The 21,703-nt window shown below is 39.0% G+C and overlaps 1 protein-coding gene and 1 long non-coding RNA gene across 9 annotated transcripts in view; one reads left to right on the forward strand and one right to left on the reverse strand.

Moving 5' to 3' along the window:
* The window catches only part of LOC129530107 (uncharacterized), a 72,855-nt gene that overhangs the window by 38,079 nt on the left and 13,073 nt on the right, over positions 1-21,703 (forward strand). The window lies entirely within an intron of this gene.
* ADGRG2 (adhesion G protein-coupled receptor G2) overlaps positions 1-21,703 on the reverse strand; it is a 134,097-nt gene that overhangs the window by 32,857 nt on the left and 79,537 nt on the right. For 2 of the 8 annotated variants that reach the window (XM_055376710.2, XM_031005796.3), the window contains exons 4-13: positions 17,879-17,914; positions 15,287-15,325; positions 15,156-15,179; positions 13,617-13,652; positions 11,278-11,319; positions 8,648-8,701; positions 5,896-5,951; positions 4,932-4,987; positions 1,614-1,653; positions 1,121-1,158 (exon numbers count right to left, since the gene is read on the reverse strand). In XM_055376710.2, the coding sequence (XP_055232685.1) occupies positions 1,121-1,158; positions 1,614-1,653; positions 4,932-4,987; positions 5,896-5,951; positions 8,648-8,701; positions 11,278-11,319; positions 13,617-13,652; positions 15,156-15,179; positions 15,287-15,325; positions 17,879-17,914 (421 nt within the window). The remainder of the gene's footprint in view (positions 1-1,120; positions 1,159-1,613; positions 1,654-4,931; positions 4,988-5,895; positions 5,952-8,647; positions 8,702-11,277; positions 11,320-13,616; positions 13,653-15,155; positions 15,180-15,286; positions 15,326-17,878; positions 17,915-21,703) is intronic. The other 6 variants (XM_055376711.2, XM_055376704.2, XM_055376705.2 and 3 more) reach the window with 5 other exon arrangements.

Genomic DNA, 21,703 nt, shown 5'->3' on the forward strand with positions numbered 1-21,703 from the left:
TTATTAGATAGCTAAGAATTGAAGACATTCTCTCTATTGTTTCTACTTTAGCCTTGGTTTAGGTGAAAGAAAATTAATGTTGCAATAACGAAAAGAGGTCAGTGAAATGAACTAAATACGTACAGTGGACAGGGAATACAATTTCACAGAAGACTTGCCCTTATTTGTACCAATGAATAGTTTAGTGAGTAGAAACTCTCATTTTCTAGGACTTTGACTGTCACAGAAGGCTCGGGGTTCAGATACTGAGTGCATTGCCCTGTAAGCCATCGGTTTACACAGCCAGGATAGCCAATGGACACAATTCAAAATGATAATCTGTGCAACCCCAAATAATTATTGGACAAGCTGTGATTCACCCCTGTGTGCATGTGCTTCTTAATTTGTTCTTTTCTCTTTCTTTAAAAACATTTTTTTTTCAGACAAAGTCTCACTCTGTCACCCACGCTGGAGGGCAGTGGCGTAATCTCGGCTCACTGCAACCTCTGCCTCCCAGGCTCAAGTGATTCTTGTGCCTCAGCCTCCTGAGTAGCTGGGATTACAGGTGCCCGCCACCATGCCTGGCTAATTTTTGTATTTTTAGTAGAGATGGGGTTTTGCCATGTTGGCCAGGTTGGAATCGAACCCCTGACTTCAAGTGATCTGCCCACCTCGGCCTCCCAAAGTGTTGGGATTACAGGCGTGAGCCGCCACACCCAGCCATGTTCTTTTCTCTTTCTTTCCAATCTTTTCCTTCCCCCTCTTTCCTTCTTTTCCCAAGCTCCATGTTACATTCCCTCTTTTTGGTCTGGCCTTCACCCTGCCTGGACCACTGGGAGCCATTTCCTGGTTATATTGGTGGCCCTCGGGGCTAAGGACACTGATGACCCTTAGCCTTGTGGAACCGGAGGTAAATGGCCCGATACTACACACTTCTCTGTACTTTGTAAAGAAATGAGAAGATAGATATGACAGAGTGATCAGTGTTTAGAAAAATAAAAATATTTAAATCCAAAATGTCATTAATATGTATTTATTTGAGAGGACCCCCTTTGCATTTGCAATTTAACTAAGACTCCTTAGTACTTTATTTCTCATAAATGGAGAAATTATATTTATGAAAGTATTAAAAATGACTGACCTTTGGGCCTCTGCTGTAGCACACATTATAAAGTAAGTCTGAAACAAAACAAAAAACATGTATACACATACATGTTACTTTGGGCAGTTGGAAATATCAGAAAAGAAGACCTAAGGCTAATCACAGAATTTTAGAATCACGAGAGCCCTTAGGGATTGTCCACTCCACATTCCTACCAGATTCCCGGCATATCATCAACGCTCTTCAGGCCATACAATCTCCGTGAGGTCACTATTACACAAGGAAGCTCATCTTCTTGGAGTTTATATTTTAAGAAACTCTTGGTGTTACATGAAGGAAAATCTACCTCCTTGTAATGTCTACCCATTGCTTCTAGTTCTGATTTTTGGAATAAAAAAACTAGTCCATTCATTCTCTTACACAACAAATTTGGGAGAATTTGAATACATATCTCCCAGGAATGCAGAACCCTATGCTTTCCCCCAGGTCATAACAATAATTATAAACAAGCTACAGGGTGCACTATGATTACCTCACTTAGGGTTTGCAGGGTTTTGTTGAGCTCTGAGCGTCTGTAATAAAATGAGAGAAATTGACATTAAGGAGACCATTAGTGATATTAAATTGAAAACATGTTAGATTTTAGCAATTAAATCAAGCACATGGTATACATTGCTTATGGTGTTCACTTTGAAGAAATAGAGAGTATAATAAGAGAGTCCTATGTGGCAAGAAAATAAATAATTTACATGACAAGGGAAACCAACCAGACAGGAGCTATGTCAGTTCTAGCCAAAAGTGAGTTATAAATTATGATTGGACAATTTTGTTATTCATTAGGCTACTGCAGCCTCAGGCAGCTTCTTCTGGCAGAGGGTCAGAGGGAGAGCTGGCCCCAGGCAAAAATTTTCGAGAGGGGCAGGCCACTCACCCTGGGGACCTTGTGCTTCTGATTTCTTCCTCACCCCGTCTCCCACTGACCTGGTCTGCCCTCTCTGGCCCTCTCCAATGCTGCCTTCCCCTCCTCACAACTCCCCCTTAGGAAATTCTCTCTTTCCTCTCCTCCAATCCCACTCCAACCATGCTTTCATTTCTTCAAAGTGGCAGAGCTTCACATGAAGTTGGGATGAGAGGAATCCAGTTAAAGAATTCATTCTAAGGCGGTAGTTCTCAAACAGGGGAGACTCTGCCCTCCAGGGGATATTTGGCCATGTCTGGAGACATTTTTGGTTGTTACGCTGAGGAGGGTGCTACTGGCATCTGGTAGAGAGAGGCCAGGGATGCTGTTAAACACCTTACAATGCACAGGATACCCCCACAACAAAGAATGATCCAGCCTGCTGGAAGTCAAGAGTGCCAAGGTTGAGAAAACCTGCTCCAAGGAATGGTAGCACCAGGCAGGGTCTGGAAGGAAGAAGGGAAGGACCATGGCAATAGCTGCTAACTCCTCAAGCTGGCAGGAGCCATTCCTCAGTAACTGTGCTCAGAGACCACCTCCTGGGCTCAAGCGATCCTCCTGCCTCAGCCTCCTGAGTAGCTGGGACTATAGGCACATACCATCACGCCTGGCTAATTTTTTGTAGAGACCACGTCTCACCATGTTACCCAGGCTGGTCTCAAACTCCTGGGCTCAAGAGATCCCCCTGCCTCGGCCTCCCACAGTGCTGGGATTATAGTCATGAGCCACCATGCCCCACCTATAGGTCACCTTCTTTCTGGGGGTTCCCCTATCCCGCCGCTGCAGTCCGGTTTAATTGCTCCTCCTGCTCTATATTCAGAGACTTAGAACATCCACCCTTTGGTACCCTATACAAGCCACCTTCAGTGCAGGGGTCGCACTGTATTGTTATTTGTTTCATCTTGTGTCTTCCCTACCAGATTCTAGAGCCCTGGTTCTCACAATTAGCCTCATGTTGGAAACATGCCAATGCCTGGGTCTCAGCCCCTAAATACTGATTTGTTATGGAGCATGCCTGGGCACTGGGATTTTTGAAAGCTCCCAGGTGATTTTAATATGCAACCAGGGATGAGAAACATTGCTCTAGACTTGGTTTCCTATCTCAGAGAGTTGGGTTTATCCCTGTGGATCCCCAAGGCCGAGCACAAAGTAGGTGTTCAACAAATGCCTGGTGACCTTAAATGAACTCAGTTCTATTTCTAGTCTAGTAATTAAGAGTAATTACAAGTATGCCAAGTTGTATTCTAATTGTAAATTGTGAGTTAAAAAAAAAAGTTTTGGCTGGGCACGGTGGTTCATGCCTATAATCCTAGCACTTTGAGAGGCCGAGGTGGGCAGAACACTTGAGGTCAAGAGTTTGAGACCAGCCTGGCCAACATGGCAAAACCCCGTCTCTACTAAAAATACAAAAATTAGCCAGGTGTGGTGCACACGCCTGTAATCCCAGCTAGTCGGGAGGCTGAGGCACGAGAATTGCTTGAACCCAGGAGGGTGGAGGTTGCAGTGAGCCGAGGTGGCACCATTGTATTCCAGCCTGGGCAACAAAGTGAGACTCCATCTCAAAAAAAAAAAATTATTCTATTATTGCCCAGCTAAAGTTTCAGATCCTTCCAGAGCACTGATCTCTTCTGCTTTACATTTCACATATATAAATGAATAGTTAGAAAAGCTAGATTTCATCAGGAGGTCAAAGAATAGGCATAAAGGACATGAATAACACCCCACCCCACTCCCAGTTCTTACTAGTTGAACTTCTTAACCACTACAAACTGAGCAGGCCCTAGGGATGTTTGCTATCTGCCAAATGCTTCTCTCTGCCTAGGCGTTGCTGAATCATTAGATGTAGCCAGGTCAAAAAGCTAATTTGAAAGATGACCCATAAGAAGAGGGATTTGTTTTGTTTTGTTTTTAAATGAAAGATTTTTCTTTTCAGTGTCATCACAGACACTACAGCAGACTTGTTTCAAAAGTTTATAACAATCTCATTTGTGAGGCAGTAGCAATGTTGAGAGTAGATGAATTTTGTCTCTGATGCTGCTTCACTGGCTGCTATGAGGGCATAAACGTGAAGTTGACCCTTTTGGTGACGGACACAGTAAGATCATCTCCTGGCCTAGGCCATCCTGGTGGCTGACATTTTGACTTACTGTTTAACTGGGGGCACTTTTTTTTTTTTTTTTTTTTTTGAGACAGAGTTTCGCTCTAGTCAACCAGGCTGGAGTGCAATGGTGCAATCTTGGCTCACTGCAACTTCTGCCTCCCAGGCTTAAGCAATTCTTCTGCCTCAGCCTCCCGAGTAGCTGGGATTACAGGCGCCCACCACCACGCCCGGCTAATTTTTGTATTTTTAGTAGAGATGGGGTTTTACCATGTTCGCCAGGCTAGTCTTGAACTCCTGCCTTCAGCTGATCCACCTGCCTCGGCCTCCAAAAGTGCTGGGATTACAGGGGTTAGCCACCGCACCCAGCCAAGGGGCATCTGTTTGTAATGCATTTCTCATTGTCTGTGCTTGTCCTTCTAAGCCCAGGTCTACTTAACAAAGACTTTTCTCTGACTTATGAATCACTGATGCTTCATGAAAGCATCAACAAATCATATATTTGGAGTCCCACCTTGGACTCCTCTTTCAACCATGCTGGATATCAAATCATATTAAAACTCAAATGCTAATTCAAATGAAGCTGTTATATAACTTCAGAGCATCAAAGAGCCTCATGGGGATAATAGTTGATGTGATTATGGTTAATCTGCAAGGAAGTCAAGAACCAATTGGCTCTATAACCTTTGGGCTGGTCTCTTTCCCATTCTCAGTTTTCAATTGCAAACATGGCTCAAAAAGTATCCTTCCATAGTTGATGTCTGAAGTTTCAAATCAAATGGCAGATTACTCACTTTAATTCACTTAGAGACAGGACTCCAGTTAAGGTGCCATTCGTTATATGTTGATTCTGTTAGAAGCATAAAATCATTAAGAATATAACAAACATTGTTTTGTTTTTTCACTCTCTAACAGTAAGTTGTTCTTCAGTTTTATCAGCCACTCAAATAACTATACCCCAAAGACTGAATCCTAACTATAAGGAACATTGTCTATCTAAATGATCAAGCTGCAGTTTTATAGAAAAGGGAGGGCAAAAAGTGGTTCTTAAAAGTTAATCCATATTGGCTGAGCCTGTTTTTGTTTCATGTTTTCTTTAAAAAATATTCTAAGTCAGCAGCTCTGATGTGCTGATTTCTGTCTTTCTTTATTTCATGAGTTCCTCACAAAGAACACTATTAACATTCTTGTCACGAAAGGTCCCGGATCTAAGTAACAGACCCCAATGTAAAAAGGAAAACCTGATAGCAGCCATTGCTGTATTTCTAGCAATGAGCTCATTGCCTGGCACATAGTAGGTGCTCAGAAATAGTCATCGAATGAATGAACCACATTTCGCCATCCTCTGAACCAATCTAGGTTTTGGGAAGGCTGATACCACTGCATCAGAATCCCCCATGGGGCAAAGAGAATCACATTCAGAATATTATTCATAGATTCAATACACATATTTCTTGTTGCTAGGAGTTTCTAATATAATTTAAAATTTTAACTGGCAGTAGAATTGCATCACCTTAACATTCTTATTCAGCAGCAAGCCTATTGAAAACTAAAATATAGTTATTAACAAAATACCATGATTATTATGAATTCAAGCCCTCGCTACAAAGCTAGGGACTCAATTAACATATTTCATTTAAATTTGGTCATAACAATAAATATACCAAATATCATAAATAATCTGAACCTCAAACAAATGTTTAAATATAAATGAATTTGCCTTTTAAGATTGCAGTAAAAAAAATCTTTAAAACTTACCTGGGGAACGATGCTTTCTTTATCATATTGAAACATGATCTCACCTCTAAAAAATGCTAAAAATAAATTTTCAAAAAGATATTTGAGACTTGTATCCTTATAGCTTGAGGATTAATACCACATACAAAAAGATTATCAAATTATAAAGTTTCATCAAATTGTTTTTTATTCACATTTACTTTGTCAGTAAGTTACTCAACTATTATCAATATAATTTTCAGAAAATATGAACTGTAAATTTTATGTGGGAATTCAGAAAGAGAAAACTTGTCCCCTTGTTAAGAAATTTTATTCCTGGGGACTTTGACTCTATCTGGAAACAAATAAAATAGAGACTCCTAAACAGAAAGACGTGGTGTGCACTTCATAATCTATATGCAGGGGTGTCCAATCTTTTGGCTTCCCTGAGCCACACTGAAAGAAGAATTGTCTTGGGCCACATATAAAATACTCTAACGACAACTGATGAGCTAAAAAAAAAAAAAGGCCATGCATAAGTCTCATAATGTTTTATGAAAGTTTGTGAGTTTGTGTTGGGCCACATTCAAAGCTGTCCTGGGCCGCATGTGGCCCATGGGCCGCGGTTGAACAAGCTTGATCTCGTGAGCAAACTCTCCTTGTGAGCAATAGGGCAAGGATATCACATAAACTAGAGCCAGGGCTCAGCCAACGTTTTTGGTGATTGAGCAGGTAGTCAATCTGCCATTGTAGCGTGAAAGCAGCCATAGGCAATACGTAAATGAACAGGCATGGGCTGTGTTCCAATAAAATTTTATTTACAAAAACAGGCCATATTTGGACTATGGCTGGTAGTTTGCCAACCCCTGAGCTAGAAGGCCTCCTCTTCTCATCATCTTTTATTGTACCCCAAAGTACAACTGATTCCTGCTTAAAAATGGCCAAGAAAGCACTAGACCAGTGTTTGACATGATCTATTTCAGCAACTTTTCCACTAAGAACCTCAGTTTCCACATATCAATACTGAAATTTCAATTCATACAGTATGTAATTATTAAAATATATTTGAGATCTACATAGACATCCATTTTTTAAAATCTTAGCTTTTAAATGATTATTTAAATTGTGTGTGTGTACGTGCATGCCAACACCCACAACGTCTCTGCCTCACATTCTTATTGATGAATATTGAGTTTCATAAATGTGCTGGGAGCACAGTGGTAGCAGAGCAACCAGGAAGCCAGCACCTTTTGACTATCAGCCTGACTCTTGGTCAGCTCCCACTTTCTTCACCAGCCTCCATTTTCCTTAATGAACCCAGATTGGAACCTGCAAGAAGTGAAGGTTTCTAGTTTCTGGCAGGGTACCATGGGGTTTCTGGTGCCAAAAACCCTGATGAGGTTGTTTTCACCGACACTAAAACAAACGGTCAATTCAGTCCCTTAATTGGGGAAAACATTACTCCAACCAGCTTTCTGGCATCTGTTACTCAAGATGACCAGTTTTTTTTTTTTTTAACTACATGTTCAATTTTCAAACAGTTATCAAACATCATGTAGACACAACACTGAACTAGACATTAGTCACCAGCCCAAAACATAAGTGAAGCACAAAAATAATGACATTATGGGGAATTCGGTGAACGGAAGAGTCAGAGAGGAGGGAGAGAAGGAGGAGGAAAAGAGAAGAGTTATACAATATATGAAAATGAAATGTATCCAACACTTTGCTTTCTTTAATCAAAGCCAGCTAATATTTTCCTCCTATGTTCTACCTGGAACGTAGTATCAGCAGAAAAATGAGCAAATCTTATATTCACACAATAGAAAGTGTTTGTGAAACATTCTTTCAATAGGACATTTTCTTGTCTTCTAATTTATCCAACCTTATTTTACTTGAAATTGTTACCTATGTTTTTCAAACAAATTATTAAACTGTTAAAAGGAATGGAATAAAGAAAACATTCCTGTAATGATTGCTTATTACTATAATCACAATAAGACTTTCAGAACATAAAATACCTAGTTAACTTCCTCTTCTCGCTTCTCATGATCTCTGGCCAATTCTGATCTGCCACACCATATTTTTCTGTTTTTCACATTTGCTTTCATTGGTTTTAACAAGGAAGGGAGCCCAGAGAGCCAAACCAAGGTGAGAAAAGTGGTTGTTTCATTCCGTCTGGCCCATGGCAGAAGGGAAAATATTCCCATTTCAAAAATAGCATGTTCTCAAGAGATTTCCATCTCAATTTTTAAAAATAGCAAATGGTCTTAGTTAGAAATGGCAAAATACACTATGGACACTACTGGAATTAGCATCCACTTAAACTAGGTGTACTTGAGTTTTCAACATTCAACAGGCTGATCCGCTTTATTCTTAGCAAGACGTTATCCTGTTTCTAAGCTCTAATACTTAAGGCCCTATGGAAAAGCTTGACAGATTTCTATATAAGAAGTGACTTTCAATAATTATTAATGTCTTTATTAGTTATGTTCACAAATTAATCCTAAGGGTATTAGTTATGGATTTAAAGCTATAATGAAAAATATTTATTGTAGAGCTTTATGTCTCATATTAAGGAAGTTAATCCATCTTCTCACTAGGCAACGGGAAGATAATTTCAGCCAGATATAAAATTTGCTTTTGTTTTTATTAGGGACTCCTGGTAGCCAGGTGGCATGAAAAGAGGCAGCTCCAAGAGGCACATACCACATACTCAAAAGAAAAGAAAGTGAACCATTTATCCCTATGGAGGAAATTTATCTGGTAATGTGTAATGTACACAAGAACTAACCTGAGTCATTGCAAATAGATGACAAATTGCAGATATTTCTCTGGGGTTTGACGCCTGCAAAGAAAACACAACCCAGCTGGTTAAGCATGTCAATGCCTGTGTTTATGTGCTGCATTGTCAAGAGAATTCATAAATGTAGGCATCAAATGTGGACCAGAAATATTATAAGCTGGAATTAATTGGCTGGATGAATTCCACAAAGACTAAAGAAATGAGTTTTCATTTTTTGGTCATTTGTCAGCTACGGAACTTAATTCTTTACTAATCTTTAGTATGTCAATATCTGATCCTTAACTCCTCCCTAAAATTTTTGACCCATTCCCAATTAATCCCTCTCCTGTTCAGTATAAACAGAGCACCATGAACACAAACCAAGTAGAGACTTTAAATGGAATGGCCCTTAATCATAGATCCTCCTTCTTTTCCTAGGTAGGGGAGTCTATGAACACTCTAATGTTAATCCTAGCTCTTTACGCAAATGTATGTATGAAATAACATTAATGTCATAATATTGTTTCATGGGCAAAAACTACAAAATTCAAAACATATTTGCTGAGCATTAACCATATTCTACAGGCTTTGGGAGTTTCCAGATATAGATCCTGCCCTCAAGGAGCATACAATCCTAGTGGATGATACTAGCCAGTAAATAAAAAGCATTTTTTAATTTACTTATTAGTGAGGGCAAAATGGAGTGATGACCAGGACAACAGACCACACAGGCATACAAAGGAGACAGAGATGACTGGGAGATAAAATGAGCATCAGAACCCAAACTTTATACGTATTAACCTGAGAAACACTTACTCCTTTGGTGAGAGGAAAAGTGTATCTCTTCTTCAATTTGAAAAGAACTCAAGGTTTACTTCTCTAAAAAGCCTTCCTTTATTAATTGCATCCTTTTGGCAAAGCATAAGAAATCCATAGTACATGGGAGGAGCAAATGCTGATAATGTATTAAGCAAACTGCCAAGGGAAAAACTTGTTATATTAAGAAATATTTTTGTCTCCTTGTTAGGTCTTGTTTGGTCAGAATTATGTGTGCAATGCCCAACTGCAAGTTTATTTCCATTGCACATTACAAATCCTTAAGTTCTTTTCTATGAGAAAACTAGTTTGGGTACAAACTAAAATTATAATTTGAGTTAGTGCATGTGATATGCTTTCTGCTAGTGTGATTTATTGATGTACAGGCATCATGCTTTAGCGAAGACACCTATAGCTATGAGTTTTGATTTTGCGAGCAAATTAAATTTAGGTACCCCAAATTACCAGATCTGTAGATTTTTATATTGTTCCAAAGCAGTGTTACCCACATCAAAAGAGAAATATTTCATTTCTTCTTCTGTCTATAAGCAAATATACTTGCTTATAGATAGAACTCACTATAACATATATACTATGCAAATATAGAATTTATAGATTTTATAATGGGTAGTTATGCTGTAAATGTCCTTTAAACCATTGCTGTATTACTTACTAAACTTTTCATTCGATCATCTCATCTTTTTCTAAATTTTAGCTGCACCTCCGTTTCCAGTGATGCGTGTCTTCTTGCTGTTCATTCATACTGAGAATTTTGTTTTTCCTACTGCTAGCGTTCTCATCTGTAATCTCCTCTATGTACATGGCCACAGGTCATTCCTTAAATCATGAGTGAGAAAACTTTCTAAAGGGTCAGATAGTAAATATTTAAGCTTTGTGGGTCATATGGTCTCTGTTGCAACCACTCGTGTTTTACGCAGCAGAAAAATAGCTATAGAGAATATGTAAGCAAAGGGGCATGGTAGTGTTCCAATAAAACTTTATTCACAAAAACAGGCAGTGAGCCCGATTTGGCCCATTGGTGATAGTTTGCCAACCGCTACTTGAAATCAAGCCTTTGTCAAGCACGTCTTGTGTGTGCAGTCTTGTATCAGAAACTTAAAAGTACACATTTTCTTTGATTTAAAAAGAATTTGGCCAGGTGCAGTGGCTCAGGCCTGTAATCCTAGCACTCTGGGAGGCCGAGGCAGGCAGATCACTTGAGCCCAGGAGTTTGAGACCAGCCTAGGCAACGTGGCGAAATCCTGTCTCTACAAAAAATACAAAAATTAGCCGGGCTTGATGGCACAAGCCTGCAGTCCCAGCTACTCAGGAGGCTGAGGTGGGAGGATCACCTGAGCCAAGGAGGTTGAGGCTGCAGTGAGCTATGATTGCACCACTGCACTGTAGCCTGGGCCACTGAGTGAGATCTTGTCTCAGGAAAAAAAAATTTGAGGTTCATTCCCCTAACTTCTTCATTAATTACATCCCCCTCTACTCCTATGCCTCTTAACCATGTCAGTAATACTTGTATAATCATTGCCTTTATCTGCATGCATGTTCATGTTAGTTATCTATTTTTTTGCCTTGTCTCCACCCATAGACTAGAAGATTCTTGAGGGTGGGCTCTGTGTCTGATCATTATTATATAGCCCCAAACACCTAGTACAATTTCAGGTGCCCAGTGCATACACATCTATTCGTTAAGATCAGATTTTATCTTGAAAAGTTTGGAAAAAAGAGAAAGAAATTATAAACACCAACCATTTGTTTAATTTTACTTTAGTTATAAAAAGGAAAGTCTTGATATTGATAATAAGTCATACCTGATGCATTGAAGGTTTTTACTATAGTGATTTTAGTTTTTTCTGCAAAGAAACAACTTAAATATTAGAGAATAATCATTGCTTGTTTTTTAAAAACAATTTGCCATGAGTATCATTTTAGTGAAGTGCTAAAAAAAAAGTCACACTGTTGACACCTTTAAGACACTATCGGTCATCTCAGCAGCAGAATGAATAGGAACCGCATCCACGGATCATGTAGCATTGGCACAGGGTGAGTCTGGGAGTTGGAGTTCCATGTTTACGCAGTTAGATCACACCCATTACACACCCCACTGCCTGTGTAATTCTACTTTACTTTCCACACACTGCTGCTAGACAAATGATGTGGACTTACACTTCAGATATGTAGAATTAAGCCACTATCGGGACCTTCAGGTGATAGGTTGTAAAGAGCAGGTAATTCAGAATAAAAATTAATGTGAAACAGTACACATGGGATGTAAAGTATTGCTATTATACAATCAAGTGTCTCGCTATCTTCTTTAGGAGTTAACATAATACTATCCCCATTGTACTGATAGAGAATGCTATTCTCAGAGAGGTCGAGATCATCCACCTATACACAATCACATAACACGCCCACAGCAGAACCAAGACTGTTCAAAGTGAGTGACTCACAGGCAAATATTAACATGCCCTGAAGAAGCAAACTTTAGAAATGTCTTCCAAACACGTTTTGGGGACAGAGCCCACGGTTCATTCCCCAGGTAATGGAGAAGCAGGTACAGAAATCTTTGCTGTAAAAATGGCCAATGGAAAGAGGCTGTGTTCAGGGCATAGATTTTCACCGAAGCTCTGTCACCTAGGGTGGATGGGCAAATTCTGAAGAAAAGGCCAAGCTCAGAGATTGGAGACACACTTAAGAATGATGATGTTATCCTGGCAGAAACTCATCAGTAACAAAGACACACAAATGAGGTTTCTGAAACTGTCAGGTTTCAATGTGTGACCCATGAGCAATGATGGGTGGTAATTATGAAGGCTGATAGCATTTCACATTGTCATTAAGAATCTTTTAGGTCCGGGTGCCGTGGCTCACGCCTGTAATCCCAGCACTTTGGGAGGCCGAGGCGGGTGGATCACAAGGTCAGGAGATCGAGACCATCCTGGCTAACACGGTGAAACCCCATCTCTACTAAAAATACAAAAAATTAGCCAGGCGTGGTGGCGGGCACCTGTAGTCCCAGCTACTCGGGAGGCTAAGGCAGGAGAATGGCGTGAACCCGGGAGGCGGAGCTTGCAGTGAGCCAAGAAGGCGCCACTGAACTCCAGCCTGGATGACAGGGCGAGACTCCGTCTCCAAAAAAAAAAAAAAAAAAAAAAAATCTTTAAAATATATTATTTTGTTTGCCCTGATAGTTTCCTTTTCAGAGCAAACAAAATACAACTGTGAAATGAACTTCTGGTTTTGGTAACTAAAGTGCTCTGGGGTAAAAATGTTTAACTTCACTAGTAATCATGAATGAAAAATAAAACCTAAGAGTTGAGAGAAAGATTTAATAAGATATGATACAGTCTCAGCAAAGGTACAGTGACAGACATTCTCATCCACTGCGGACAGGAATGTCGCTGGGCACGACCTTTCTAGAAGGTAACCAAGCAGTAGTATCAAGAGTCTTATAATATTCATACTGCTGACCCTTAGAATGCAATCCTTGCATACTGCAATCCTTAGAATGTATCCTACAGAAATAAGAAATGAATGCAAAGATGTTGGCACCAGAATGTTCATTGCAATAACTTCTATTAAAAAGATAGAAACAACTTTAAAGTTCAACATATGGTACAAAATGGAATATTATCAAGTCATAATAGTAAGGGACACTGGAAGATACTTCTAACGTAATATTAAGTCAAAAGGGCAAGATACAAAAATCTATGTAAATTATGACTATTTTGCAAAGGATATGAGTATATTTATATAAATATATGTATAAATGATACTGAATGGAAATAGACCAAATTGTTAACAGTCATAGTCTTAGGAAAGTAACATTAAAGATGATTTGTATTTTCTTCTTTGCATGTCTCTATATTCTCCATCTTTATGAGCTAATATGTATCACTATTATAATCACAAAAATAATACATGCTATTTTAAATGGAGTGCTATGGCCATCGTTTGGAAGTTTGGGAGTGTGGTGACAGAATTATAGTTCAATGTCAAAGTCAAAGGGGTCATAAATCAATGGTTGAAGGCACAGGAAAAAGGGCAAGGAGGCAAAAGAAAACTCTTTAGTAACCCAGTAGACTGCACAAGCAAGACACTCAAGAGGCTGCAGAAGAAGCTATTACATTTAGAAATCACTTGATATTACCTGTTTCGTTTGAAGGGAGTAAGCTTAAAGTAACATCTGAAATAAAATAATAAAAATTAGCATAACTACTGGCATGGTTTACAAACATGTGTGTCTTCCTAGGTTCCTTAAACATTTCCCTTTTCCCCAAATCTGGGAGAAGTTAGTTTTGCAAAAGCCAACTGACACTACTAAATGTTTTTGCTACCCATCCTCTCACTACTCCATTCTCCAACCCCTGGAGACAATTCCGGAGCAAATGTTCATTGATTCAAATGCAAGTTACATGTCTAAACACTTAGCAAAACACTCCCGTAACCATTAGATTTGAATAAACTCATCTATGTTGTTTAATATTTTGTCCCTTTTTTCTCTATTATAATGAACGTCCCTAAGGGATATGACATTTCCAACATTAATACTGATTTTAATATATAGCCCTGTGGATGCATAATACATTTTTACCAGTGGTACACTCTTATAAAGCAATTTAAAATAATTCTAGCTTAAATTTGGAGTAAATGACCATTATATTCGACTAACTTTTAAGAAAATCTCATTTGGATCCTGTTTGATTTAAAATCCAATTTAAAATCGATTCTATTGGCATTTCTTTAAATCCAAATCATTCTAGAATTTATGATTCTGGATGAAATTTTAGGAAAAAACCAAAAGGCATTTATTACATCATACTTAAAACACACACACACACACACACAGAGACACACACACACACACACACACACAAAATGGGATCCAAAAACTGCACCAAAGCTAAATTGAAGATATTATTTTCACTGTGAGAAGTAACTGCACATAAAAATGATAACATCTGTCCCTTCCCATTGGGCCAAATATGAATTTAAACCAGTTTTGATCAGTATGAGCTGCATCTATGATTGTTTAGCTCCTTAGCCACCAACCATATGGTGAGATTTGATTTTAACCAAGGGCTTGTGAAAAGTGTTGGGGTTTCATCGCAATAAGATGGAAGGAAGGCTGTCTACCCATTCTGTTCACTTATTGGAGGGAACAGAATGTACTGCTCTGCCCCCTTCCCTTGAATACAGCCCACTTCTTTGCCCTTTTCTCTAGCATGATGGGGAAGCCATTTTTTTCCCATTTCATACTGTTTAAAAATTGATCAAATCATCTGTAAAAAGGCTGTCTTTGAACACACTGTGCCTCCAAATCCATGCTGAATCATATTGAATAACTGGATGTGCTTTTCACATTTAAACAATCTGTCGTGTAAAACTTGTTGGCATTGTGTTGGACAGCAAGGGAATGGAGAATTCCAAATGTGATCGATATTTCTTGTATTTTTAGCTAACAATTAGAGTGGTGGACTGCTCTCTTCCCTCCATGACTGTAAGAATGTTATCATTTAACCAGAAAGTTTAGGTCACTCTCCAGGGTTGGCAAGTTTTGTTTTGGGTTATTTGAAACTACTCGACGTATTCAGAAATAATTTAGAAATGGAAACCTTCAACACCATTCATTATACTTATATTCATATTAAGGGTTATCAATTTTCACTTGCTTCAGAAAAATTCTTACCATTGAGGCTTGTTGTTTCAACCTCTTTTTGTCCCGAGGAGAAAAACAATACAAAGATATAATTAAAACAAAACTTTAACAAATTGGACTAAATCTAGGTTTAAATTTTTTCAAAATCTTGCCTGGAGTACCATTGGAGGAGGGGGCAAAACTGACAACAGATAATTTAGCTGCAGGAGAAAAAAAAAATTAAATAAATATTTTGAAACAATTATTTGTCAAATTTTAAAGAATTAAAACTTTTGAGATATAATTACGAAAAGAAGTAGAAAACACACTAGCAGACCAAGTTGTAGTTAAATCTGCATGTCCCATAAGCGCTCAGTGAGTATAAAATTTAATCAGAGAATTGTAGAAAAAGAACCCAAGATGAGTGAACCTGAGACCCATGATTGCAAAGCTTGCTAACTACTTATGGAATATTATAGAAATAAGATTAGGAACCAGACCAAAATACAAGAAATACTACTTTAAAAATTTTTCAGCCAGAGCATTCTAGAAAACATTTTAAATAACTTGCCGAATTACAATCATGAAATATATTGGCACGCTGGTGCCATTCTGTTACAGTGATGCCTAGCAAATCTTCCCACAGTAAATTTAGGATTAAAAAAATTGCTACCACTCAATACTGTACTACCTAACCAGATTTCCTGGTAAGTTATTTTAAAATATGGCTGCTATTAAGGCAATTAATCAAGTGATAAATTTCCTGTGGAATGACTCCACTTAAGCTAAGAAGTCAACCTACTACACACATTTTGCATATTTAAATATTTAAAAGATTCAATGGCTTGACCTCTACCTAAACATGGGAAAAGCAAACACCAACATTTTATAACTAAAATAAGTTTTGCAGTAGGGAGCCTGATTTTCAGCTGGTACGGACAAAAGTTGGGTGTGTCAAAGCACTTTGGCTGGCCTGTTTTAGACTGCTCTTGTGTTGGCTGAAACACACACACCCTGTCTGTCCACATTATTGTTTCCATATTTTGTCATTTACTACATTTATTTATTTCTTAAATTACCAAGGATATTTCTTGAGAAGTAAGACAGTTCCTGAGCAATAAGATTCAAAGCGTAGATATAGAATCCTTTTTGCTCTTGGGGCAGAACAAAATAATTGGCCACAACTAGTTTTTAAGGAATGACTATTAATTCTTCCGAATGTTGATGAATGGTGACACTGTGCAAAGAAGAGACCTCTGGGCATCGCTGCCCATCCATCCCTTGATGCTACACTGGCTCTTACCTTCCAGTTTGCACTGCTCTCCCCCAGGGCACCCACAAGCCAGGCTGTGACTAGACCCAGTGTGTCCCCCCAGAGCCCCATTCCCTATTCTATGCAAACAAGGTTTTGCAGATATTACCATGATTCAGTTTGCTGAGGACTATTCTATTGGAAGAAAAATATAGTGGTTCATTGTGCCCTAGAAGCTTAACAACTAGGAGGCAAGTTGGCGAGATCAAAAGAACTTGGACTTTGGAGGCCTCCAGTCCTGGGTTTGAATCTTTGCCCCATTACTCAAAAACTTGTAAAAATAATAGTTACCACTTACCAAGGGTTTACACTGTGCCTGGCACATGTGTTATCTCATTCCGTCTTCACAACTACCCGACAAGCAGCTACTATTATTCTCCCCAATTTACAGGAGAGGAAACTGAGGCATGGAAAGGTTAAAGGAACTAGCCCAAAACCACACAGCTAGGAATGAAGGCAGGAAAGTGGTGGCCAAATTACAACTCAAGTCATCTGGTTCCAGAGAATGTGTGAACACGAGCATGTTTTATCCTCCCCAAGCCCCAGTTTCCTCATCTATAACACGAATATTTCCTATGCTGGAAGACTGAGAGGAGAACGAGGAGACGTCTGAAGGCTTCCAGATACATAGTAGTGCATGAGAAGTATAGCTATTGTGATTAATTGGATTTAAATAATGAATCAATAACAGTAGAAGCTCATTTGCACACAACTACAGAAAGAATGTGAGTTGACTCACTCCCCATCATAAAAGATTGTTCTGGAATAGATGGTGTACCCAAAAGAATACAGAAGTAGGAGTCAGAGAAGCCATGTGCTGCCTCTGTGTGATGTGGAGCAAGGAGCTGTGTGATCTTAGAAAAGTTCCTCAGCCACTCCAGGCTTCATTATCTCATCAACTAATGGACAGGGCTGGGTCACTTTATCCCTAAGGTCCCATTCCAGCTAGCGTCTCGAATTCAGGTTCTGTTCCAGGCTCTTGCCAATCTGGGTTCTAATGTATTTGCCTTCCCATTCTAGTGAGTGCTGGGCCCTTAGAATCCTAGTGAAAAATATCCTTTCAGTGGAGGTACTGAGGGTGTATATTTAAGTGAACATCTCATCTCATCTCCTCCCTTAAATGTAAAAACATCTGGCATGTTTATGTTCCTGATACTCTTCAAGAGACTTGTGAACTAGAATACTAAAAATAACTGATGAACTTAAGTAATTACTGTAATGAAAACTAACAATTTAGTCCCCTGTGATTTGTTGCCTGGCTTTGTCCAGCAATATGGACGGATCAATATGACTGTCCTCTGGTCTATGCTTGCATTGATTTTTCAGGTGTAGGCTTAATGACCTAATTAAGCTTCTTGGAGGAAAACAATTTTGTTGTACCTGACTACATGCCATGTTTCATAGAGAACTTACAGAATAATATTTTCCTGAAATTCCCCAGAGTTCTAAAAAAACAACTTACCAGGTGGTGGTGACAAACTGGAATTATCAGTATCTTCTGTTGAGGAAAAGAGGTGATTCAGAATTAGTTTCATGAGGACTAAAATCAATCAAATTGTATTATATTAAGGATTTTTTGTCAAATAAGTAGGTTTCAGCTACTCATGTCACTAAAAAAAAGTATGTGAATGTTTATCAGCCTCACTACTGTAACAATTTCACTATCCATATGTACTCCATCCCATCATGTTATAAACTTCAAATGTGCACAATAAAATTTATTTTAAAAAATAAGATAAAATTAGTTTAATTTATGCACACATTTGTAGGAGATTAACATCTTTAATGGAAGTGAACGTAAGCTGAATTACAAATAGCTACCAAAAGAGGGCAGTATGTTAATTTACTATTATTTTCAACAGCCTAATCAATACTTTTTAACGTGTATGTTTGCATAAATTAAACTTCCATTAACTGTGCTGCTTTTGAGCACAGACGTTATATCTATTAAGCCATTTCTTTCTTACGAGTTAAGCTAGATCAGACACCTCTGGGTTTACAAACTAGAAGAGCTGCTGAGTTATTTATTTGGGGAAAATGCTCAGATCTCTTAAAAGAAAAGTAATTCTATATTTCTATCTATGAAAATAATACATACATATTGGAGAAACTAGAAATTACAGATAAGCAAGAAGAAGAAAATAAAAACCATCTATAATTTCACCACTCAGAGAAAAATGACATTAACATGTTAGTATATATTATTTCTCTATGTGTGTATATATATTTACATATATACAGATATATGCATATGTTTATATGTGTATATATTTACATTTATACAGATACATGCATATATGTTTATATGTATATATGTATGTATATGTATAAGGATTATATCACACAAAAATATTTATAACTTGATTTTTCTCATGACAATATATCATGAACGTCATTCTATATCATTAAACAATTTTCCACAACACCATCTATGATGGCTGAATAGCACTTCAATTGTTGTATGTACTGTTTATCTATATAACAAATTTCCTCTTAATGGGCATTTTGGTGTGTATGATTTTTCATGATTACAAACAATGCTGCAATAAATCCTTTGGGCTAAATTTTTACATACATATGTGGCTATTTCTTTCAGAAATTCCATAAATGTTGTTTGCAAAATGCCCTAGAGAAAACTTGGACCAATTTATACTACCCTTTAGAAGTGTTACATCCCCAAATACTGACCCACATGGGGTGTTATCTTATACATTAAAAAAATTAATTACAAAGGGATATTTTTACAATGTTACCTTGAGATACAATTAATAGGAAAGAATAAGTATGTTTGCAAACTAACATTGCACAGTGAAACATACCTGGTAGCCTCCAGGAGCCTATTTTCTTGAAATGATGGTAGGGTACTGATTGTTTTCTGGGATAATTAAAATCATAGTTCGGCTCGAAAGCAGGACTGAATGAGTGCCCAAGTTCCCCAATAACCCTGCAGCCAACAAGGCAAATGTAGGCAAGTGGCTAGGTGCTTTGGTGCCCTAATTTAATTGGAGTTACTTCTTCCTTAGTCTCTGTTCTTCTGTATCTCTCATGCTACTTTAATATTCCACTAATCTGTTGAGTTAGCTTTTAAAGGGTTAATTTTTTTTTTGAGACAGGGTCTCACTCTGTTGCCCAGGCTGGAGTGCAGTGGTGCAGTTGTGGCTCACTGCAGCCTCAGACATCCCAGGCTCAAGTGATCCTCCCACCTCAGCCTCTTGAATAGCTGGGACCATAGGTACGCACCACCACACCTGGCTAATTTTTTTATTTTATTTTTTGTAGAGACAGGGGGTCTCACTATGTTGCCAGGGCTGGTCTTGAACTCCTGAGGCTCAAGCACCCACCTCGGCCTCCCAAAGTGCTGGGATTACAGGTGTGAGCCACCATGCCCAGCCTGAAAGGGTTAATTGAAAAAATACCTTTGGGAGCACTGAAGGGGTCATCAGTCATTCACATCTTAGTATGAGTTCATTTGAATTGGGTGAATTCATCTGATCATCTAGCAAAGAGCTACCACACTGGGCAACGTGGGAAAGCCCTAGGTAAAATCAACATTCAATATGGACTACCCTCAGAATGACACCTGTCAGTGTGGGCAGGTAAAGTGAAGAAGGGCAGGCACCTGGCAAAGGCGGGGAGCAAGATGAAGGCACCTGGGAAGAGTTAGGTACCAGAGAAGAGGGATGGAGAGTGACGTCGAGGGGCAAAAGAGGCTAACATTGCTTCACTGACAATGTTGCCCGGTGGATGGCCATAGTTCCAACCTTCTCCACTGCCAAATCTGTTGACCACAGCTGTGTACACACAGGGGGCTGATTTGAGTTTCACCTCTTTCTTACTTATTAGAAAAAAATGGACAAGTCAAGGGTAAGAGAAGAGCCAGAGCAGAGAAGGAAGTTTTCTGGGAAACTCACAAAACTGGTCCTCCATCCCTGAGTTTGATAGGCGTAGGCTTATAATCAAGAGCTGAAACTTGATCAAAATGTAGATAAGGCTGGGCGCAGTGGCTCACATCTATAATCCCAGCACTTTAGGAGGCCGAGGTGGGAGGATCACTTGAGGCCAGGAGTTCGAGACCAGCCTGGCTAACATGGCGAAACCCCGTCTCTACTAAAAATATAAAAATTAGCCAGGCGTGGTGGTGCACATCTGTGATCCCAGCTACTTGGGAGGCTGAGGCATGAGAACTGCTTGAACCTAGGAGGCGGAGGTTGCAGTGAGCTGAGATCACACCACTGCACTCCAGCCTGGGGGACGGAGCCAAACTCTGTTTCAAAAAAAAAAAAGTAGATGAGGGGTTGGACCAGCCCAGGGCTGGTCTCTTTCATCATGAAATGTACAGGGCTCTCAGTAACTCCCGACAGGAAAGACAGCGGTCTACTTTGATGAAGGGAGGGAATCTAGTAAATTAAAGCTAGAGATTTTTAAATGATTCTTCTCTGCTTTTTTCTTTTGGCATTTCTTTTTCCTTTAGGAACCCAGCTGCTCAGTCACTAACATTTATTCACTTTTTCTGTCTCTTATTATGATGCTCCACCTCACTCTTGGTCCAACCTAGAGGTATCCCCACAGGACTTACACTTTTCTGAGGATCAGCTTATGTTTCTCTTGGGCCCTCTCCTAACTCACTTCCCATTTGTTACAACTTAAAGAGGTGGTCGTCATATCCAGTGAGTCATATATTTGAGCTCCATGCCACTCTTAGGAGACAAAACATTTCCATTGTTAAAAAGATTCATAAACAAAGAAAGGAAAAACATTTAAAATTTTCAGATTTTCCTTTGGAACCTACAAAGAGCCAATTTTCAAGCATTATTCATTTATGGAAGTCTCAATTTAAGTCAATAAATAAAATTACGGTGCCGTGTCTATAAAATTTACTCAGTATGACTCCCTAGTGATTTTTTTAAAACAAAGTCCATATATTCCAATTAGGATGAGCAGGAGTTTGGCTTAGAATAGAAGCCAAATGGAGCCAGACGAACTGGAAACTCAAGAAACTGGCCCCATCAATGGAGTCTCTTTCCCTACATCCCCTCCCAGGCACTTTTTTTTTTTCAGTTATTGCCACTACCTTCTAAACTCTAATCCCACATGGCCAAGTGTGGTTCGAGCACTGCCATATGAATGTCTTGCTGTCATTGCTTCTCCAACTCAGTATATCCAAGAACTCATCCCTCATCACCCCACATCATTTCCACCCTTGATCAGTTCCTGAACTCAAAAGTATTGCCAGTAACACCCGCCAAACATTTAAGTTGAAAACTTCAGTACTGGTTTGCTGTTGCTG

Source organism: Gorilla gorilla, chromosome X (genome assembly GCF_029281585.2).
Source record: "Gorilla gorilla gorilla isolate KB3781 chromosome X, NHGRI_mGorGor1-v2.1_pri, whole genome shotgun sequence".
NCBI lineage: Eukaryota > Metazoa > Chordata > Mammalia > Primates > Hominidae > Gorilla > Gorilla gorilla.